This window comes from Schistocerca gregaria, chromosome 1 (assembly GCF_023897955.1).
Source record: "Schistocerca gregaria isolate iqSchGreg1 chromosome 1, iqSchGreg1.2, whole genome shotgun sequence".
Lineage (NCBI taxonomy): Eukaryota > Metazoa > Arthropoda > Insecta > Orthoptera > Acrididae > Schistocerca > Schistocerca gregaria.
In genome coordinates, this window is record NC_064920.1 from 831,640,512 (window position 1) to 831,664,140 (window position 23,629).

General features: G+C 42.3%; 1 protein-coding gene and 1 non-coding gene across 6 annotated transcripts in view; one reads left to right on the forward strand and one right to left on the reverse strand.

Moving 5' to 3' along the window:
• LOC126272043 (E3 ubiquitin-protein ligase Bre1) overlaps window positions 1-23,629 on the forward strand; it is a 263,497-nt gene that overhangs the window by 222,857 nt on the left and 17,011 nt on the right. For all 5 annotated transcript variants that reach the window (XM_049974561.1, XM_049974569.1, XM_049974584.1 and 2 more), the window contains one exon: window positions 15,755-15,946. In XM_049974561.1, coding sequence (XP_049830518.1) covers window positions 15,755-15,946 — 192 coding nt within the window. The remainder of the gene's footprint in view (window positions 1-15,754; window positions 15,947-23,629) is intronic.
• Trnaa-cgc (transfer RNA alanine (anticodon CGC)) lies at window positions 7,230-7,302 on the reverse strand. The gene has a single exon. It is a non-coding gene; the product is annotated as a tRNA-Ala (tRNA).

The window sequence follows — 23,629 nt, forward strand, 5'->3', positions numbered from 1 at the left end:
GTGTATGAACTGTGATCATTACACCATCATGGGTATCGCATGCTCTAAACCAAAAATCACAAAAATCAGCAGTCTCAAGTGCGCCGTTCTTCTGTTGGCCATCTCGTCACTTTGTCAACCCATGTTGTGAATGGTTTTCTGCGCAAATACCAGACTGTGGCTGTGTTTTTTTTTATTTGGAGAAAGCCTACAAAATCTGTGGAAGACTGGTACACTCTACACATGGGTTTCTGAGGCCACTTTCCTTCAGGAATTTGTAAACGATAGAGTTTTCATGGGCCATGTGGGTTCTGCCTTGTTGGACACCTTTATCCAGGGAAATGGGATACATCAGGGCTCCGTCCTGAGCATAATGGCCATTAATCCTATTATGGCCTGTCTCCCACCAGACATCTCTCTTTCTGTTGACAATTTTGTGATCTATTGCAGTTATCCACAGACTGGAGCAGTATCTTCAGTGATGTCTCGATCAACTTTACTCATGGGGCATCAACAACTGCTTTAGCTTTTCCACTGACAAAACGTTCGTATGAATTTCTGGCAGTGCAATGGGCTTTTTCCACCATCTTTACATCGGGGGCCTGTTGCTCTTCCATTCGCTGAAACTATAAAATTCCTCAGGCTCATGCTTGATAGGAAACTTCCTTGGTCCTCCCACATGTCTTACCTGGCCGTGCGCTGTATGCGGTCCTTCAGTGTCCTACGTGTCCTAAACAGTAGTTCCTAGAGAGCAGGTCAGGCCACTTTCCTTCGTTTGTATCACCTAGACTATGAGAGTTTCATTTATGCGTCTGCAGGTCCATCCCATCCGACGCCATCTAAATACAGTCCACCATCGTTGAATCCATTTGGCCACTGGTGTCTTTCACACTAACCCAGTTGAGAGTCTCTACGCAGATGATGCTGAACTACCGCTGTCGTACTGGCATGTTGTTCTACTCAGCAGATTCGCATGATGTTTGTCTGAAGTTCACTTTTGGCTATTGCTCCAGCTGCTTAACTTCATGCTCCCTGCCACTTCCCTGGTTGGTGTGAACCCTTCACCACCTTCACTTTGTATGGCAGCCCATGTTCACCTTGGACTTTATTCACTTGCTAAGGAAACTTCTCCAGATTTGATGTATCACTGTAAGTTTTTCAACCTTTGCATGGCACTTAGCAATAGTACCTTTGTGTACACTTATGGCTCTTGGACTGTCTGTGGTGGTAGATGTGTGTGTTCATTATTGGCACTGACGATTTTTGGTATCAACTTCCAGAACACTGCTCAGTGTTTACAACAGAGCTCTTCACCCTGTATTAGCTCATGCAGTACATATGGCAACACAGACTTCTCAATTGTGTCATCTGCTCTCATTCTCTCAGTGCCCTTCAGAGCCTGTGTGTGCTGTACACAGTTCATCCCTTACTGCAACAAATCCAAGAAAGCTTCCACTTGTGCACTCTTGAGGGAGCCACCTTCTTTTTTGCTAGTTCTTCCATTCCTTCTGCTGATCTCCTTGTTGCCATCTGTCAGCAGGTAGTGTCTTTTTGGCATCAACACTGGTCTTCCCTTAACAGGAACAAGCTCCGGGGAATTACGCCTCTCCCAGCAGCTTGGCTGACCACCTCCCGGCCCTCTAACCTCAAGAAGATCATTTTAGCCAGGTTGTGTATTGGGCACAGTCGTTTTAACCATCACCATTTGCTAAGTGGTGATCCCTCACCAGTTTCTCCTCATTGTCATCACCTTTGACTGCTTGCCATTTCCTTACTGTATGCCCTATTTGTAACCACTTGCATTCTTATGTATGTTGGCTATCTTGAGTTATCATCCATTTTAACAAACAATGGGCAGACTGTGACCCGCATTTTACTTTTTATCCATCGTAGCAATAAGGTGAAGAACATTTAATCTTTAGTTCGGAATCTGTGTTGTCTCTACGGTGTATTTTGTGGACCTTTGACCAAGAGGATGGCCTTGATCTTAGCCCTCTTTTCTACCATTGATCGAGCTTAACATGTAATAGCTTTTAACTACTTTTTTGCCTTAGTGTTCTAAGGTTCTGACATGGTCAAATGTGACCTTAGTCTTTTTGATCCTAAAAATGAAACAGAACAAAAATCAGCGTGAGGCCATATGTGCATTTCTCCCTGCTCGTCATCAATTTGCTCATGAACAACATTGACCATTCCTGTCCTGTATACTTATTGGTGATGAGAGATGGTGTCTTTATGCTAACATAAGAAAAGAAAGTAATGGTTGAGCCCAAAGAAAGCAGCAACTCCACTACAAAGTCATGTCTGCATCCTCATAAGATGTTTTGTGGAACAGCAACAGTGTGGTGTAGTACAAATTGCTTCCCTGAGGTGTAACCATCACCGCTTACATTTGTTGTCAACAACTGAGACATCTTACTGACACAATCCTAGAACAATGACCAGGGAGATTGCGTGATGTGATGCCACTCCATGATAACACCCACCCACATTGTGCTAGACTGACAATAATCACTACATAGGTGTTGGGTTGGGACATCATTCTGCACCACTTTATTCACCTGATCTTGTGCTCTCAGATCTCCACCTTTTTCCATCTGTATCGAACAACCTTCAAGGAACTTCCTTCCCAGATGAAAATGTGCTCTGAACATGGCTCAATAAGTTCTTCACCTCAAAGCCACATGATTTCTCCAGTAGCAGAATCGGAAAGTTACCCCAGCATTGACAGACTGTTGTAAACAGTGAAGGAGAATATATTATTGATGACTAAACTTGCTATTATGTATATCTGTTGCGTTTATCAAAGATATGGAAAACACTATGAACTTGTGCATCAGCCCAAGAAATCATGGATCTTGTGTTTCAGAAAAATCCAGCAAAACTCCAAATCTGGTGAAACTTTCATTGTCCCTAATTGTTTCCACCAATGATTTCAAAAACACTACTACCAGATGTTCTCCTGTAGGGTATATGGGAATAGAACCACTGTGGGAACTAAGTCAGTGGAGGACGATGGATTATCATGCTGCATGGGATATTTATCAGTTTAGTGTTGCTCAAATCAAATAAATAATGAGAGTGAATTAAGTGAGTTTGAAATGAAATGAGGACCAACCTGTTAGAAATACTGAACTGAGAATGAAGTGAATGTTTCAATACTAATGAAAATTTATGTCAGACCAGGACTGGAATTTTCTGCTTTTCACAAACAGGAGAAATCAGTGAGTATGAAGGTTTAAGTCTGGCTTCGAAATGAACTTGTATAGGTAACTGATTGCTAAAAGCGGGAAATAGGCTTTTAATCATGATCCAGCAAATAATTTTCGTTAGTCACAACATACTCATACTTAGCATTGCATGAACTGATAGAATGACAAGTTGAGACGTATTCGGTAATAGTGAAAGTATTCGGTAATAGAGAAAGAAAAATATGGAAGATTATGGGGGAATATAGGATCATAAAATTGCACATTTCTCTTCCATAGTAAATGTCATAGGTGAAAAATGACAGAAAATAGCACAGGAAGAAGATTACTACTTCAGTATTTTTACAAAGTAGGTAAGACAGAGATTGGCAAGAAATACCAACTAATGAAGAACTTGAATTATTGTCAGCCAATCACAGAATTGAGAAATTACGAGGGTGGCTTGAAAAGTTCTCAGAACAGAATAGAAAAATTACTTACATCACTGAAACTTTTTAATTTTCAATTTAGACTCCTTGTAGATTAATGCACTTGGTCCAACGATGTTCCAGTGCCTTGATCCCATCTCGAAAATGAGTTTCCTCCTGGCCTGCAAAATAGTTGTCAACTCCGGCTATCAATTCTTTGTTTGAAGTGAATATTCATCCACCAAGAAAAATTTTCAGCTTCGCGAAGAGATGGAAGTCTGACAGAGCCATACCAGGTGAATAAGGCAGATGTGGCAACAGTTCATACCTCAGTTTGTGTACTTTTGCTATTGCAGTGGCACATGTGTGCAGGAGCTTGTTGTCTTGATGGAAGATGACTTTCTTCCTTGCTAAACCTGGCCTTTTTTTGCATACCTTTTGTTGCAATTTGTCCAGGAGGTTAGCATAACATTCTCCAGTAATTGTTTGCCCAGTGGGGAGATAATCTACAAACAGAGCCTCATCACATCCCAGAACACTGATGCCATGACCTTTCCCACCGAAGGAATTGTCTTTGCTTTCTTTGGTGGTGGAGAATCAGCATGTTTCCACTGCTTTGACTGTTGGTTTGCTTCTGAGGTATAGTAGTGCACACAAGTTTCATCTGTGGTCACAAACCGGTGCAAAAAATATTGTTTGTTTTCCCAAAAACGGGCCTAACATTGTTCTCATATGTCCATCCTCATGCAGTTTTGATCCAGCATAAAGAGCTGCGGCATCCATCTTGCAGATAATTTTTTCATTTTTAATTCTTCAGTTAAAATGTGATATACCCTTTCAGATGACATCTGGCAAGCATGAGCAATTTCAAGCACTTTCAATCACTGATCCTCCATGACCATTATGTGCACTTTTGCAATGATTTCTGGAATAGTGACGCATCTTGGCTGACCACTGCGCGGATCATCAACTAAGCTCTCCCAACCAAATTTAAATTAGTTGGTTTACTTGGCAACAGTTGAATATGAAGGAGCAGTGTCCCCCAGTGTATTCTGGTAACCTGCATTAATGTCCTTTGCTTTCATTCCTTTCTCGATAAAGTACTTAATCGTTGCTCGAATCTTTGCAAGTCGCTACATGGGGACAACAGAGCCACATCACCATCACAGCTCTCTTCCAAGGGCAATGACGTGGCTTGTGTTTACAGGCAACAGTCCAATGAATATCATGTGAACAATTCGTTGTGCTAGTGCTGACCTCTTGTGGTGATTCTGAGAACTTTCCAAACCACTCTCGTAAGAAGAAGAAGGTGTAGCAGTAGGAGCAGTAGTAGTAGTAGTAGTAGTAGTAGTAGTAGTAGTAGTATCCTCGGCATCTTTTGCCATGGCATATCTGAATAAAGTCTTCTCAGTTTTCAGGCCATGTTTATTTGAATAAATTACTGAAGCTTTCCATGGCAGTCTCTGCCATCATCATCAGGAGTAAAAACCACTAACTTCCGGAGCTGGCACATTTTGCTGCGTATGTAGTCATGATTGCAGCATCTAGCAGCAGTCAGAGAGGGCCAAAACGAAGTGGGAATGGAAGATGAGTTTTGCAGCTGATAGCAGCTCTGGCCTGCCACGGAATTCAGTGACACAAAGTGGCACAAGGGATTGGCGCCATGTTCTGAATTGTCGCTCCCACCTCTCTACACGCATCAAGCATCTGTCTCTTCTTTCTTTCGATATCTAAAGCCCGCTCCCAGGTGTTACTCATTGTGCACACCCTAGTCTCTGTCGCTGTATTTTCTGATCTCAGCTACCTCCTATACAACAGAGTAACAGTACAGTGATGCAAGAGCCGAGACTCTCATCCTCTTAAACTCTATTTTGTGCCCGTTTTCCAGGCATTATGCGGCGTTGGCCAATTTTTCCAGTTGCCTTTGTTCAATATTCTGCTTGTGCTCTGTACAACACTCCACACCTGTGTGAGTTGTTTGACCTGTATAGACGCTGCTGCATTTACAAGGGGGGCATCATTCACATTTGGCACACAAAGAGCTATATCATCATTAGCCGTGCGCAACATATCAAATATCTTGGGAGCAGACTGTAACACTGGTGTCAGTCCAGTCACTGCACCACACATCCTAACTTATTGCTCTTTGCCCCATAGTCCGGCAGGAAATCAGCTGGCTTGGCCTCTTCTGCTAATTTACAAGCCATCCTTCATTGGTGGCACCTGAAAGTCTGTGTAATGTCTCTCATGCTATAACCATTTTCTCTGAACAAGTCTCAGATGCTGCAGTACACACTGTAAATGGTCATCATCAGAAATAATCTTTGCTCTGTGTACTAATGTGTTCAGATCCAGGGCTTTTTTTGTACAGGGTGGTGCAAACTATCGGCATTCAAGTATGTCAGTCAGTGTGCATTGGTTTCCTGTACACTAAATGACCAAGCTGGCCTCTTGCCTTCCTCTCAACTAAAGCAGCCATGAATGGTAGCTTGCTATCCATCTTGATCTCAGTAGTAAGTTTAATTTTGAGATGGGCGCTTTCATGTGAGCGACAAACTGCTGCAGTGCATTTTCACTGTGAGGCCATATCAGGAAGGGGTCTTGAAGCTTAGGAAGTAAGATGGATGCAACACTGCAGTCTTCAGAGTCTACTCTATAAAGAATTTTATGAGTGCTGGAGACAGTGGTGATTCCATTGTTGTATTACCCATCCTGTCATAATATTCACTGTGGTACAAAAAGTTCATTGTCATTAAAACATGACAGAGCAACTTGCCAATTCCAGGTGGAAACTGTTGGGCTAAAAGATCCAACAAGTCTTGTACTGGCACATTATTACAAACATCTACCTCCCCCCATGAACCGTGGACCTTGCCGTTGGTGGGGAGGCTTGCGTGCCTCAGCGATACAGATAGCCGTACCGTAGGTGCAACCACAACGGAGGGGTATCTGTTGAGAGGCCAGACAAACGTGTGGTTCCTGAAGTGGGGCAGCAGCCTTTTCAGTAGTTGCAGGGGCAACAGTCTGAATGATTGTCTGATCTGGCCTTGTAACAATAACCAAAACGGCCTTGCTGTGCTGGTACTGCGAACGGCTGAAAGCAAGGGGAAACTACGGCCGTGATTTTTCCCGAGGGCATGCAGCTTTACTGTATGATTAAATGATGATGGCGTCCTCTTGGGTAAAATATTCCGGAGGTAAAATAGTCCCCCATTTGGGTCTCCAGGCGAGGACTACTCAAGAGGATGTCGTTATCAGGAGAAAGAAAACTGGCGTTCTACAGATCGGAGCGTGGAATGTCAGATCCCTTATTCAGGCAGGTAGGTTAGAAAATTTAAAAAGGGAAATGGATAGATTAAAGTTAGATATAGTGGGAATTAGTGAAGTCCGGTGGCAGGAGGAACAAGACTTCTGGTCAGGTGCCTACAGGGTTATAAACACAAAATCAAATAGGGATAATGGTAGTGGTGGTGGTTAGTGTTTAACGTCCCGTCGACAACAAAGTCATTAGAGACGGAGCGCAAGCTCGAGTTAGGGAAGGATTGGGAAGGCAATCGGCCATGCCCTTTCAAAGGAACCATCCCGGCATTTGCCTGAAACGATATAGGGAAATCACGGAAAACCTAAATCAGGATGGCCGGAGACGGGATTGAACCGTCGTCCTCCCGAATGCGAGTCCAGTGCGCTAACCACTGCGCCACCTCGCTCGGTAAATAGGGGTAATGCAGGAATAGGTTTAATAATGAATAGGAACATAGGAATGCGAGTAAGCTACTACAAACAGCATAGTGATCGCAATTATTGTGGCCAGGATATACGAAGCCCACACCTACTACACTAGTACAAGCTTATATGCCAACTAGCTCTGCAGATGACGAAGAAATTGAAGAAATGTATGATCAAATAAAAGAAATTATTCAGATAGTGAAGGGAGATGAAAATTTTCTAGTCATGGGTGACTGGAATTCGGTAGTAGGAAAAGGGAGAGAAGGAAACATAGTAGGTGAATATGGACTGGAGCAAAGAAATGAAAGAGGAAGCTGCCTGGTAGAATTTTTCACAGAGTACAACTTAATCATAGGTAACACTTGGTTCAAGAATCATAAAAGAAGGCTGTATACATGGAAGAAGCCTGGAGATACTAAAAGGCATCAGATAGATTATATAATGGTAAGACAGAGATTTAGGAACCAGGTTTTAAATTGTAAGACATTTCCAGGGGCAGATGTGGACTCTGACCACAATCTATTGGTTATGACCTGTAGATTGAAACTGAAGGAACTGCAAAAAGGAGGCAATTAAAGGAGATGGGACCTGGATAAACTGACTAAACCAGAGGTTGTACAGAGTTTCAGGGAGAGCATAAGGGAACAATTGACAGGAATGGGGGAAAGAAATACAGTAGAAGAAGAATGGGTGGCTCTGAGGGATGAAGTAGTGAAGGCAGCAGAGGATCAAGTAGGTACAAAGACGAGGGCTAGTAGAAATCCATGGGTAACTGAAGAAATATTGAATTTAATTGATGAAAGGAGAAAATATAAAAATGCAGTAAATGAAGCAGGCAAAAAGGAATATAGACGTCTCAAAAATGAGATCGACAGGAAGTGCAAAATGGCTAAGCAGGGATGGCTAGAGGACAAATGTAGGGATGTAGAGGCTTATCTCACTAGGGGTAAGACAGATACTGCCTACAGAAAAATTAAAGAGACCTTTGGAGATAAGAGAACCACTTGTATGAACATCAAGAGCTCAGATGGAAACCCAGTTCTAAGCAAAGAAGGGAAAGCAGAAAGGTGGAAGGAGTATATAGAGGGTCTGTACAAGGGCGATGTTCTTGAGGACAATATTATGGAAATGGAAGAAGATGTAGATGAAGATGAAATGGGAGATACGATATTGCGTGAAGAGTTTGACAGAGCACTGAAAGACCTGAGTCGAAACAAGGCCCCAGGAGTAGACAACATTCTATTATAACTACTGACAGCCTTGGGAGAGCCAGTGTGACAAAACTCTACCATCTGGTGAGCAAGATGTATGAGGCAAGCGAAATACCCTCAGACTTCAAGAAGAATATAATAATTCCAATCCCAAACAAAGCAGGTGTTGACAGATGTGAAAATTACCGAACTATCAGTTTAATAAGTCACAGCTGCAAAATACTAATACGAATTCTTTACAGACGAATGGAAAAAGTAGTAGAAGCCAACCTCGGGGAAGATCAGTTTGGATTCCGTAGAAATGTGGGAACACGTGAGGCAATACTGACCCTACGACTTATGTTAGAAGCTAGATTAATGAAGGGCAAACCTACATTTCTAGCATTTGTAGACTTAGAGAAAGCTTTTGACAATGTTGACTGGAATACTCTCTTTCAAATTCTGAAGGCGACAGGGGTAAAATATAGGGAGCGAAACGCTATTTACAATTTGTACAGAAACCAGATGGCAGTTATAAGAGTCGAGGGACATGAAAGGAAAGCAGTGGTTGGGAAGGGAGTGAGAGAGGGTTGTAGCCAATCCCCGATGTTATTCAATCTGTATATTGAGCAAGCAGTAAAGGAAACAAAAGAAAAATTCAGAGTAGGTATTAAAATCCATGGAGAAGAAATAAAAACTTTGAGGTTCGCCGATGACATCGTAATTCTGACAGAGACAGCAAAGGACTTGGGAGAGCAGTTGAACGGAATGGACAGCGTCTTGAAAGGAGGGTATAAGATGAACATCAACAAAAACAAAACGAGGATAATGGAATGTAGTCGAGTTAACTCGGGTGATGAGGGAATCGGATTAGGAAATGAGACACTTAAAGTAGTAAAGGAGTTTTGCTATTTGGGGAGAAAAATAACTGATGATGGTTGAAGTAGAGAGGATATAAAATGTAGATTGGCTATGACAAGGAAAGCGTTTCTGAAGAAGAGAAATTTGTTAACATCGAGTATAGATTTAAGTACCAGAAAGTCGTTTCTGAAAGTATTTGTGTGGAGTGTAGCCATGTATGGAATTGAAACATGGGCGATAAATAGTTTGGACAAGAAGAGAATAGAAGCTTTCGAAATGTGGTGCTACAGAAGAATGCTGAAGATTAGATGGGTAGATCACATAACTAATGAGGAAGTATTGAATAGGATTGGGGAGAAGAGAAGTTTGTGGCACAACTTGACCAGAAGACGGGATCGGTTGGTAGGACATGTTCTGAGGCATCAAGGGATCACCAATTTAGTATTGGAGGGCAGCGTAGAGGGTAAAAATCGTAGAAGGAGACCAAGAGATGACTACACTAAGCAGATTCAGAAGGATGTGGGTTGCAGTGGGTTTTGGGAGATGATGAAGCTTTCACAGGATAGAGTAGCATGGAGAGCTGCATCAAACCAGTCTCTGGACTGAAGACCACAACAACAACAACAACAACAACAAAAATCTAGACTAACTATTGTGTTTTCTCAGCCTATTTTCATTTTCTTGAGTGTTTCAACAAGTATCTGCAGCTTTACAAACTGGAGTTCATAGTGTTCCAGTTTTGGTGCTAATACCCTACTAGTCTGCATACGGACAAAATGATTGCACTAACTGGGCCTAAGAGAGACATTTTGCTTGTGTGTCTTCGGCAATCTATAAAGCCTGGGAGGTCTGGGGGCACAAGGCATCAGTTTCTTCACCATTTCATCTGGTAAACCAGAGTCCTTTAATAACTTCGCTTGTTCTGATGATTGCGTATATTGGGTTGTGATTAACATTCCAGTATGTGTCATCTTCTAATAAATGCAGCTCCTTCAGGTGGTAGTCTTCAGTGTTAAGAATCTAGGTGGCATTTCCTATGTCAGCTCTCAAAACTGCCCAGTCCTCATTCTCACGTAGGAATCATAAGGCGCATCATTCTGCCTAGTTAATACTAGATTTCAGTGGCTTATCTTTTGGGGGCTGGTGGTCAGCCTAACATCCTCAGCTGCACTGTGCAATAGAAGCCGAATGCATCTCTCTATTCTGCTAACAATATCAAAAAATTGATGACTCTCAAATGGGTTCCTGACAACAAGATCAAGCTCCTTGTCAGTCAGGTCAGCTGTCTCACTGTGCCATGATTAGTTGTCTTCAAAAGTCAGTACAGTGCAGCATTTTGAATCTGGCACTTAACTACAGCAAAGCAAAAATTACCTCCTTGTCCTGGCAATGTGAACTGAGAACAATGTTCCAGCCCACCCCTAAGGTATGAGATGCTGAACTCTGTTAAAGACAACATAGTTCTTCATATGCCTGATGCTAATGGTACCCCTCACAAACCTGACAGCGTCTTTATAGGTCAAACAGTTCGCACAGTTATGAAGTATTGTGCTGAGCACAAGTGGAATATTGAACAAAGGGATTTTGACAAGCCGGCCATAGATGAGTATTGGAAAATGGACTAAAAATACGATTTGAAAAGACCAAAGTCGTGGCTCAGGCATCAACATATTGGAATTCCATTATACAGTATATGGCTGAGATTAGAATAAATAGCAACAGTTTTAACAAAGACCAGGGGCACACACCTGGTAGTGTGTGGGGACAGGCTTTGGATGTGAAAAAAAGCAAAGACTTGTGCTTGATGCTTGTAGGGAAGTGGCAGTGGCAGTTTCAAATGTGGCACTGACCTCTTGCACCTCTTGAGATCATTCAGAGGTACCATGAACTGCCAAACTCACCTTCTGTACATTTCATTTCAGCCCTATATGATTTTGCCATATGCTGTGATTGTGCCTGTGTGAGTGGAACACTGTGCCAGTCCTGTCAGCCAGTGGCTATATGACTGTGGCAGAGATAGCTAGAGTATTTTATACAAATTGATGCAGCTTGAGAACTAAGATTATTTTATTCAGTAGTAGTTGTAGTAGTAGTAGTAGTTGTTGTTGTTTTTAGCCTGTGCTTATAAACAAATAGAGAAATGGTACTTCAGTGTTAATCATTAAAAATTATAAAATTTAAAGTGAGTATACTAATAAGTGAAGTAGTTAGTTGAAGCTTGTCATTGCATTCCATTTTTCAGTGACTGAATGGCCAAATTGCCATTTCTTCATAACAAGGCCGCTTGTTCCATTTAAATGTTCCAAGTTCAGAAACAGTTCCTGATTATAGTTAGCACACACATCAAATGACTCAGTAGACTAATTTCATGTGAAAGAAAAATTTTAAAGTTGAAGTAAAAGAAGATCTCAATGGAAGTAGTGAAGATGGACCCATTTGAAGAGGTGATTCAGGACTACTTTACTGTGTAGATACCTGCTGCACAACTTCATGATAAATACTATCTTTACCATGAGAACAAAAAAATTATTAAAATTAGTGTTTCTTATAGCCCTCCTTGATGTATGAATAAAAAAATACGAACAGTGAACAAGTTTCCTCTTTTCTACATGGTGGGATTTTGTTGACTGTTGTTACTCCTGAGCCTCATTTATCATCTGACTTTTGGATATTCTGTGAGGCTATAAATAAGGCATTAACAGATTATAGTTGATTTCCTTCCCAGTGCGAATAAGTTTGTGCTTCAGAAATACAGAACACTTTTAAACACCTACTTTGCCTACTATTTACTGCACTGCTGTTCATCAGTGAAATCCCTTCTTTAAGTTATGACTTTCATATTACGCGTTTCATTTTTAAAGGCAACTGTTTTAATTTTTTTTTTTTTTTTTTTTTTTTTTTTTTGTACAGTTTGTGCTGTGTGAGATCGTCCTTTCTAATATGTGAGGTAGGATTTAATGTTGGGAGATATAAAAAGGAAATTATAAGTTGTTGATAGAATGCAAAAGTGGCTTTGTGTGACTGAGTTAACTGAAATGAAGACTCTGTTAGGGTGGAAGCGATGTTGTATTTTTTGCTAGAGGAAATGGAGAGGGATAGTAACAGTATATGCTCTCAAGCATTCTGACAAATTTACTTCATCTCAGTTTCTCACAACATTCCACAAGCAATATCTGTATAATTACCTTCCATAGTGATGTGTTTGTCAATCTATTTAGTGCCGTTTGAGTTGCAGATAACAGTCCTGGCTCGACTTAAATCCATGTAGACAGATATACTTACAATTTTGGTGATTACCATACCATAGGTTGTTTCTGATGTAGAGTCTCTGAGTTTGATTCATAGTAACTTCCTCACATTTTCTTTTGGTTAAAATATCTGATCATAAGGTCAACTGAGTAGCTGCCTAAATCCGCAAAACACTGCCATGGTGTCAAGCATAAGGCTTAAACCATGTTGGGAGGGACACCTCCAGATGGTGTGGCAGCAAGTGGAGGATAAAATATTTGTTCCCTTCTAAAATTTTATTGATAAATTAAGAACAGAATTGCGAGTCAGTACTAGATTTAAGGAGCTGAAATGTGCAGTAGTGCCAACAAACACAGGAAAATTAAAGGGACACACTATCCTAGCTTTTGGAACTAATAATTACTTACTTGGGATGGAGAGAGGGATAGGTTGATGAAGGCTGAAAAGGAAGGTCATATGACTCTGATCATGTGATGAGAAGGAACTATCTTTTGTGTGTGTGTGTGTGTGTGTGTGTGTGTGTGTGTGTGTGTGTTTGTTTGCAGTACTACATATTTTGCCACTTGAAGATATGTGCTGGCTGGAAATACTGTCTCCTAATTTATTAGTTTTCTTGATTAAATCATTCAGTGATATAATCGTATAAGTGGAAGAAATGGGAGAAGACTGGCTTATAATGTGTTTGATTACTGGTAGGCCAGGGCTGAGTCAGCTTTTAGCAAACTAGAAGTAGGTGATTCATTCTTCTACTTCTGACATGGAATTTCAACCGAACAAAGGTCCATACAAAATTGTCATAGTCATAGTCATTGGCATCCATATCTGAATCACATGTGTATTATGAACTCAGAATTGAAACCCATTGTATAACCAGTATTCACAATAATTAAATATTCACTGACACTATGGGTTGAGCACTGTTTCTCCCCCTCTAGTGTTGTTGTTGTTGTTGTTGTTGTTGTGGTCTTCAGTCCTGAGACTGGTTTGATGCAGCTCTCCATGCTATGCTATCCTGTGCAAGCTTCTTCATCTCCCAGTACCCACTGCAACCTACATCCTTCTGTATCTGTTTAGTGTATTCATCTCTTGGTCTCCCTCTACGATTTTTACCCTCCAAGCTGCCCTCCAGTACTAAATTGGTGATCCCTTGATGCCTCAGAACATGTCCTATCAACTGATCCCTTCTTCTAGTCAAGTTGTGCCACAAACTTCTCTTCTCCCCAATCCTATTCAATGCCTCCTCATTAGTTATATGATCTACCCATCTAATCTTCAGCATTCTTCTGTATCACCACATTTAGAAAGCTTCTATTCTCTTCTTGTCCAAACTAGTTATCATCCATGTTTCAGTTCCATACATGGCTACACTCCATACAAATACTTTCAGAAACGACTTTCTGGTACTTAAATCTATACTCGATGTTAACAAATTTCTCTTCTTCAGAAACGCTATCCTTGCCATTGCCTGTCTACATTTTATATCCCCTCTACTTCGACCATCATCAGTTATTTTTCTCCCCAAATAGCAAAACTCCTTTACTACTTTAAGTGTCTCATTTCCTAATCCGATTCCCTCATCACCCGAGTTAAATCGACTACATTCCATTATCCTCATTTTGTTTTTGTTGATTTTCATCTTATATCCTCCTTTCATGACACTGTCCATTCCGTTCAGCTGCTCTTCCAAGTCCTTTGCTGTCTCTGACAGAATTACAATGTCATCGGCGAACCTCAAAGTTTTTATTTCTTCTCCATGGATTTTAATACCCACTCCAAATTTTTCTTTTGTTTCCCTCACTGCTTGCTCAATATACAGATTGAATAACATCGGGGATAGGCTACAACCCTCTCTCACTCCCTTCCCAACCAATGCTTCTCTTTCATGCACCTCGACTCTTATAACTGCCATCTCGTTTCTGTACAAATTGTAAATAGCCTTTCGCTCCCTGTATTTTACCCCTGCCACCTTCAGAATTTGAAAGAGAGAATTCCAGTCAACATTGTCAAAAGCTTTCTCTAAGTCTACAAATGCTAGAAGCGTAGGTTTGTTTTTCCTTGATCTAGCTTCCAAGATTAGTCGTAGGGTCAATATTGCCTCACGTGTTCCAATATTTCTACGGAATCCAAACTGATCTTCCCCGTTAGTATTTTGCATCCGTGACTTATTAAACTATCTTTATCGTTTTCATAAAAAGTATGTGAAATAGGTTCTTTTTGCAATTTTTCTGGCGTCATTCATTTATTTATTGTAGCACTGTTTAAAACCAAATCCAATATATAGAACAGTTTCCTATTACATTTGTTTGCTATCCATGAAGTCTAGCTCATTGTGGCAAAAGCAGTGAAATTTTCTTGAAATTGGTGTTTCCTTGTAGCTTTCATAATATCAAGGAAACTAATGTTAAAAACACACACATCCATATCAGCAATGGAATATTTATTATGAGCAATTTGCCTTTTCTCTCTCTCTCTCTCTCTCTCTCTCTCTCTCTCTCTCTCTCTCTCTCTCTCTCTCTCTCTCCCTCCCTCCTATCTTCCTTCCCCCCTCTCAGGTTTTTGCACTTGAATCCCACTCACCTCAGAATCTTGAATTTTCATACCATTGATTCTTGTCTTCTGCTGTTGCATTTCATCTCCGACTTCTGCTGTTGCATTTCGTCTCCTCCATTGCCACTGGCATACCTTTTTTCTTGTCATTGACATTAAGTAATGGCATGCTATTGTGTCTGTCCATGAAGACTTTTTTATGGTCACTGTGTCTTCATTGTGATGCAAGGACCACCTATTGAACTGAAATTATCTACTTGTGGGCAAGATAGTTCACACTACAACTGAGCCTACAGTTCACATTGTCAAATAATAGTTTGTGCATGAGATTTGCTCAATACCATTTTCATGTTGTATTTGTGCACATTATGAGGTGGTGGTGGTGATGGTGGTGGTGAATAAAAGTCATCCTAACATTGTTATTCATCACAACACGAAATTAAAAGCTTAATTAATGGCTGCCATTTTAGATGCCCCAACGCCTGCTGCTACTACTTGTATTGTTAAATATAAATTGTTTTTTTTTTACATATTTTTTTCCAGTAAGTACAAAATGATCTGAATTAGCTTCTGTTTTGTATTACAGGAAGAAGAAGCACTGTTGAATGAGATGGAAGTGACAGGCCAGGCATTTGAAGATATGCAGGAGCAAAATTCAAGACTGATACAACAGTTGAGGGAGAAGGATGATGCTAACTTCAAACTCATGACAGAGCGTATAAAATCCAACCAGCTTCATAAACTGGCCCGAGAGGAGAAAGATGTGCTTAAGGAACAGGTATGCAGTGGAATGTGAAGTGTTGGTTGTATTTTATTGTATTGTATTGTATGCTGTCTGTACAGATGTGAGATTAAAAATATTTAAGTAAAAGATGAGAAAATAAAGTCAGTTGCAAAATACAGTAGGAAGATCTTGTTTTATAAAAGTAAAACACTCATTCAGGAAAGCTTTTGAGAGTGTCAAATATTTTCCAGTGAAATACTTCCTGGTCAATGAAATCAAACCCAGGTTTTCATTTGGGTTTTTATACAAGTATATTATTTAGCTTCTTCTATGTTTTGTTGGTCTGTGTAATCAGTATTATCAGTGAACTGTGGGTTTATGTAGCCATTAGTTTTTTTTAACTTGCTTATGGTGTGTTGTTTGGTGTACAAGGGCCTCTCTTTTCCAATAAGATGCTGTTCACATTGATAGCTCCTTAAAATAAAGAAACTGTAGTATTATAATTCCCCGATTCAACCAGAATTGAGGAATATTAAAGCAGGTACCATGTAAATAATTGGTCATTGAGTAATTAATCTGTTCCTGTCTGCGGTGTCATTTGTGCTTCATTATTAAACTGATTACAGATCATCCCAGTATTACAAAGCATATATTTCTACACGTACTATGGATGACAATTAAGTACATTTAATTTTATACCACACACAAACTTTTTCAGTTATGATTACTGTTTGCAGTAGCCGCAACGTATTCATACTAAATATCTCTTGAACTGATTGAACAATGTGTTAAGAAGTATTCAGTAACAGAGAAGGAACCATTTGGAGGATGATCAAGGAACAGATCATCATTAAATTACTCATTACTCATTGATAGCAAATGTAATTGGTGAAAAGAAAATAAATAGTACAGTATGAAAATTAAGCCTTCTTTCCACATAACTGCATTGCTGAGGAAGGATAATGGTAGACATTTTTGTAGTCAGTTTCTTCATTTAGCTTAGTGCGAGATAAAACACCAGTTCAAGGTCTTCCATTCTCATAAACAACCACAGTTTGCTCTAGTTGGCACTATTAACACATTGCGGGAGATCGTTGGTAGGCCCAACTTTGCTTTATTTCTCATTATTTCTTATCTGTTACCATTCTGAGGCTTAAAGGAGATCCTCAGGTCACTACAAGGGACAATATGCCATAACAATCCTCTCCTTTTTCCTCAAGATGTTAAAAGCGTCGAACAGTTCACAAGCTGAACATACTTTTTGCCCTTGATACAAAGTGCTCTGTAATGACTACCTTCATTAATGTACTCTTTGACCACTGAAATTGGTCATAGCATCTCTTTCACATACAACCAATCAGTATCTTTCAGAGTTAATCATCAGTCAGTCACTGTGTGACCCCCGATCTGGTCACATCATGAGAGGAACGCCAGGCTAAGGATGGCAGCGAAGCTTAGTCACCACTGTACTTTGTATATACAAGAGTTAATGGGGAACTTTTCTTGTCAATAAAACCTCAGTTTTTTGTGTAGCATTTAGAGGACAAGTTTGGGGAGGTGGAGGGCTTGTCCAAAATGCGGTCTGGGTTGATCTTGATCAAAACAGAACTCTCTGCCCAGTCACAGGCACTACTCACCTGTGACAAGCTGGTGGATGTTTCTGTTTCCATCACGCTCCATAAGAGCTGAAATATGGTTCACAGTATCGTATTCCACAAGCACCTTCTTTTGCAGTCTGGCGTTGAGCTGCACGCCAATTTAGAGTGGTGAGGTGCCCGTTTCATCCAGCGTGACCACTGTGGTGTGAGGGATAATCAGGTTGCCAGCGGTGCCTTCATCTTGGCCTTCGAGGGTGACACATTACTCAGAAATGTCAAGGTGATGGTCTACCACTGTGATGTAAAGCCATATATCCCTCCTCTGATGTGGTGCTTTAAGTGCTGGGAGTTCGGCCATATGTCTTCTCGCTGTACTTCCAGCGTTACCTGTTGGGATTGTGGATGTCCTTCACATAACAATACTCCCTGTGCCCCATCTCCCATCTGTATCAACTGCAGAGAGTACCATTCACCTTGCTTGCCAGACTGCAGGATTCTCCAGAAAGAAAGAAAAATAATGCAATACAAGACCCTGGACTGACTGACCTACACTGAGGCTAAGAGAATATGAGAGGCTACATCGTGTGCATATGACCTCAACCTACACCGCCGCTATGACAACGGTTGTACCATCTTCTGTCCTGTTGCATACAGTTGACTCTCAGAGCCGTGAGACTCCACCTGCCTCCTTGATGATGGGGGGCACTTCCCTCCCCGTTGCTCCTGCACAACCTACTTCAGGAGCAACACCCCCCCCCCCCCCCCCACACACACACACCATTGGGGACATCAATTCCCACTTCTCAGCCAGAGAAGTGCAAGTCTTCTTCGGCTCCTCTCATCAGGAAGGGATCCCTTGTGTCACTCCCTTCCCAGGTTCCTACTAGTGGCAAAGCTGACACCCGCCAGTTGCTGAAGCAATCACAGGTAGCTGATCATAGGGCCTCACAGTCCTCCTTAGTCCCTGAGACTGAATCAGTGAAGCTCTCCCAGCCAAACAAACCTAAGGAGCAGCAAGGGAGACCTAAAAGGAAAAAGACCCCCAAGAACCAATGCACTGTGGTGGCACCTACACCACCACCACTACCTACAAGCTCTGTCTCTGCGGATTAGGTGGAGATTCTGGTGTTTGCTGAAGACCTAGACTTCTCTGGGCCCTCAGAAACAATGGATGTCGATCGCACAGGTACTCATCTGGTGGCAGCAGGTGATCCTGAGTTGTAGACTGCCTCATTGAGTATTTCAGGCCTTCCCAGTCTCACTATCATGTAATACTCCAGTGGAATTGCGGCGGTTTTTTCCACCACCTGGCTGAGCTGTGGAAATTGTTAAGCTTTACACTTGCTTTCTGCATTGCCCTCCAGGAAACCTGATTCCCAGCAATGTAGACCCCTGCCCTCTGCGGCTGTAAGGGATATTACAGGAACTGTACTGACTATAATAGAATGTCAGGTGTAGTTTGCATCTGTGTGCTCTATTCAGTGTTTAGTGAACCTGTGCCCCTTCAAACCCCTCTTGAATCTGTGACTGTCAGGATAACGACAACGCAGGAAATAACTGTCTGGGGTGGCACCATACTTACTGGCTGAAGTAGGGAGGTCGAAAATTTGTCACAACTCAACCTCTGCTTATTAAATACACACATTTCAGAGATGCACATGGCACATATTCAGCCATTCATCTCTCCGTTTGCAGTCTCATCTGTCTCCCTTCTATCCACTGGAGAGCGCATGACGACCTGTGTGGTAGTGACCACTTCACCATCTTCTTGTCACTGCCCCGGCATCATGCCCACTGACGCCTACCCAGATAGGCTGTAAACAAGGCAGAATGGGTGCTTTCACCTCTGATGTCACCGCTGAATCTCCCTCACATTGTGCCCTCAATGTTGCAGTTGAGCAGGTCACTACAATGATCGTTTCTGCAACAGAAAACGTGATCCCTCATTCTTTAGGGTGCCCAATGCGAAAGACAGTCCCTTGCTGGTTGCCAGAAGGTGCTGAGGAAAATAAATAGCTTCCATGAGCTCTACAGTGATATTAGAAGCACCCTTCCCTAGAGCATCTAATAGGCTTTAAGCAGCTGTGTGTCTGCATTCACCAGCTTATAAAACAATGAAAACAGGAGTGTTGGGAGAGGAGAGTGTCGACGATTGGGTGCAATTCGTCACTGTCCCAAGTCTGGACAAGGATCTGACGTCATTTTGGGTAGCAGACCCCAACAGGAGTTCCTGGCATTAACATCAATGGCATGTTATCTACTGACACAAATGTGATTGCTTAGCACTTTGCTGAGCACCGTGCTCAAGCCTCTGCATCAGAGAACTACCCCCCAGCGTTTCGCATCCTCAAATGGTGGATCGGAAGGAAAGTCCTCTTGTTCACTAGACGCCACAGTGACCCCTATAACGCCCCATTTACAGAGTGGGAACTCCTCAGTGCCCTTGCACGTTGCCCCGACACAGCTCTTGGGCCAGATCAGATCCACAGTCAGATGATTAACCATCTCTCATCTGACTACCAGCAATATCTCCTAGTCACCTTGAACTGGATCGGGTGTGATGGTGTCTTTCCATCACAATGGCAGGAGAGCACCATTATTCCAGTGCTCAAACCCAGTCAAAACCTGATGTGGAATGTGGATAGCTACTGGCCCATTGGCCTCACCAACTTTCTTTGTAAGCTGCTGAAACATATAGTGTGTCGGCGGTTGTGGCCTACTGGATCCAAGTCATGGCGGCTTCTGCCAGGGTCGCTCTACCACTGGTAATCTTGTGTCCCTGAAGTCTGCCATCCGACCATTGTTTTCCAGACGCCAACATCTGGTGAGCGGTGTCTCCAGGGCTCGCTCCTGATTTTCATCCAAAACTTCCTGCCGCTCCGTACTTTCCATTTCCAAGTGAGTGCCTCCCATAATTCCCCCCGTATTCAGGAGACCGTCATTCAGCAGGGCTCTGTATTGAGTGTGTCTCTCTTTTTAGTGGCTATTAATGGTCTATCAGCAGCTGTAGGGCAGTCAGTTTCACCTTCTTTGTATGCGGATGACTTCTGCATTTTGTACTGCTCCTCCAGTACTGGTGTTGCTGAGCAGTGCCTACAGGGAGCCATTCACAAGGTGTAGTCATGAGCTCTACCCAAGGCTTCCAGTTTTAGGCGCGAAGTCGTATGTCGTGCATTTCTGTTGGCATCACACCATTCATCGAGAACCAGAACTTTACCCTAATGATGATCCACTCACTGTAGTGGAGTCATATTGATTATTAGGACTGTTTTTAACACCCAACTGACTTGGCTACCTCACCTTCATCAGCATAAGGGGAAGTGCTAGCAGCATCTCAGTGCTCTCCACTGCCTGAGCAACACCAACCGGGATGGAGATCACTCTACACTGCTGCAGCTCTACAAAGCCCTTGTTCAATCTTGCCGCGACTATGAGGTCTGGTTTACGGTTCAGCGACACCCTCAGCATTGCGTTTACTCTACCTAGTGCACCACTGTGGCATTCGCCTATGACAGGAGCTTTTACAACGAGTCTAGTGTGCAAAACTACTTGCCAGTTATGTTGCATATATTCTCCTGTGCATCCAAATTACCATCTCCTTTTCCCAACCATGGCAGTTCATCTCCCGCATCAGTGGCCCAGTCAGGGCTTAGGATCGCGTTTTGCGTCCCTCCATTGTGTCTGAACTGGAGTCCTTCCCATTACCACCTCTCCTCAAGGTCCATTCACGCACACCTCCATGGTATACACCTAGGCTGCAGATTCTTCTGGACCTTTCACATGGCCCTAAGGAGTTCGTTAATCCTGTGGCTCTCCGCTATCACTTCTTCTCGATTTTCGACATGTACCGTGGCCATGAAGTGGTTCACACTGATGGCTCGATAGCTGATGGTCATGTAGGCTTTGCATATGTCCATGGAAGACATATTGAACAGCACTCCTTGCCAGATGGCTGCAGTATTTTCAGTGCAGAGCTGGCGGCCACATCTCGTGCTCTTGACCACATCCACTCATGCCCTGGCAGATAATTTCTCCTGTGTACTGACTCCTTAAGCAGTTTACAAGCTATTGAGCAGTGCTACGCTTGCCATCTTTTGATAGCACCCATTTAGCCCAGGAACGGTCCCGTATTTGTGTGGTCCCCAGGACACATTGGAATCCCAGGTAACGAACTTGCCGACAGGCTAGCAAAACAGGCTATGCGGAAACTGCTTCTAGAGATGGGCATCTCTGAAACTGACCTGCCTTTTGTCTTATGCCACAGAGTTTTTTGGCTTTGGGAGGCAGAGTGGCATAACAGTGCACGCCACAAACTGTCATTAAGGATACTACGAATGTGTGGAAGTCTTCCAAGCGGTCCTCTCTCAGGGAATCAGTTGTCCTCTGGTCAGCTCTGCATTGGCCATACGTGGCTAACACATGATTATGTCCTGCTTTGCGAGGACCCACCTCGTTGTCGCTGTGGCACAGAAATGACAGTCATCCAGCTCTTACTGGACTGCCCACTTTTAGCCACTGTGCAGCAGACTTTTAACTTTTCCAGCACCCTACCATTGGTGTTGGGCAACAATGCCTCAACAGCAGCTTTAGTTTTACGTTTCATTCGTGAGGGTAGATTTTATCATTTGATCTAAGTTTTAGCGCTTGTCCTTTGTTGCACTGTGTCCTCCAGCCAAGTGCTTAGAGGGTGGAGGTTTTAATGTGTTGCAGGTGGCTGGCTTCTCCTTTTTATTCTCATGGTCAGCCGCCATGATAAGCTGCTCTCTTGTTTTGATGTCTTCTACCTGTTTCTTGCATCTCTCTGTGGTTTTCTTGTCCGATTTTCTCCATTTTAGTGTTTGTTGCCCTTCTGTCATTCTTATGGTTTTCACATTTCTTCCAGCTGTTTTTTGTATGTCTCGATTATTTTATTCCTACCCTGGAATTATTTTAATCGGAACGAGGGACCAATTACATAGCAGGTTGGCCCCTCCCTCCCTCTTTACAACCAACCAATCTCTTTACCTGCCTACCTACGCCCCCCACCCTCCAATCCCCATGACTAATTTGATTTTGGCCACCTCAATTTCCAAGTCACTCTTCATCCAACATCCTTGATTTTTTGTTGGATATATTTCAATCTAGTTTTTCCCCATGTGTGGAAGCTACCTTCTGAAGTGTTAACATGTGTCCTGTGATATTGTCTCTTGTCCTACTCTGCAAGAAAGATTTAAAGGGTAATTTTATTGACCCCTCCCTCCCCGTCATTTTTATTCATTACATGCAGAAGTTTGAATTTTGGCTCAGAGGTGCTAATAATCTTCTTCCGTAATGGTGATGTCACCCTCAGGCTCTGCAAAGCTTCAGACAGCAAGGTGTTGACACATGTGAGAAAAAAAGTCAGAGGTCATATGTTCATGTGAGGTGTCAGATTATAAGGTCACATTGCCACTAAGTTTCAGAACAATTCTGCCCAACATGTCACACGGTGGGAAACTTAAAAGTTGTCATCTCTTCCCCTGCCCTGCCACCATTTTCTCACTTGCCCTTTGCTGACTCCTCTGTGATGTAGGTCAGGTTAGCGTCGAAACTGACCTAACATTGAAATGCTGCAGTTTTCTGATGGTGACCAAGGAAATTGTTTCAGATACACTGCCGTTCTGATTCTGGGGTATTCATTTACATGCATTGTGTGGTCGGAAACAACAGTTTGCAATTTGATATGCAACAGAACAAAGTTCTTGACAGTCTTTGATGCTGCTGACTCACCTAGGATGATTTAACTCTTCTCTAAGGACATCATGGGACTGCAACCACATTGAACATTATTGAACCCATTGTAGTATAGTGCAACTGCAATTTTTTCTCTAGTATACAAGTTGGAACTCCTAGAGATCATACAAAACCATTTGACAAAATATGAATGTGATCCGAAGCAGGAAAGAGGGTTCAAACAATGTAAAATCCAGGATGGAATGTAACAATATTATGAAAGAATAGTTGCTACTCACCAATAAGCAGACACGCTGAGTTGCAGATAGGCACAACAAAAAGCCTGTCACAAAATGAGCTTTCGGACAACAAGGCTTTTGTCAGAAATAAACAGCGACCACAGCCTTTGGCTGCTGATGCCGGAAAGTATGTCTATGCTTTTTTAGCA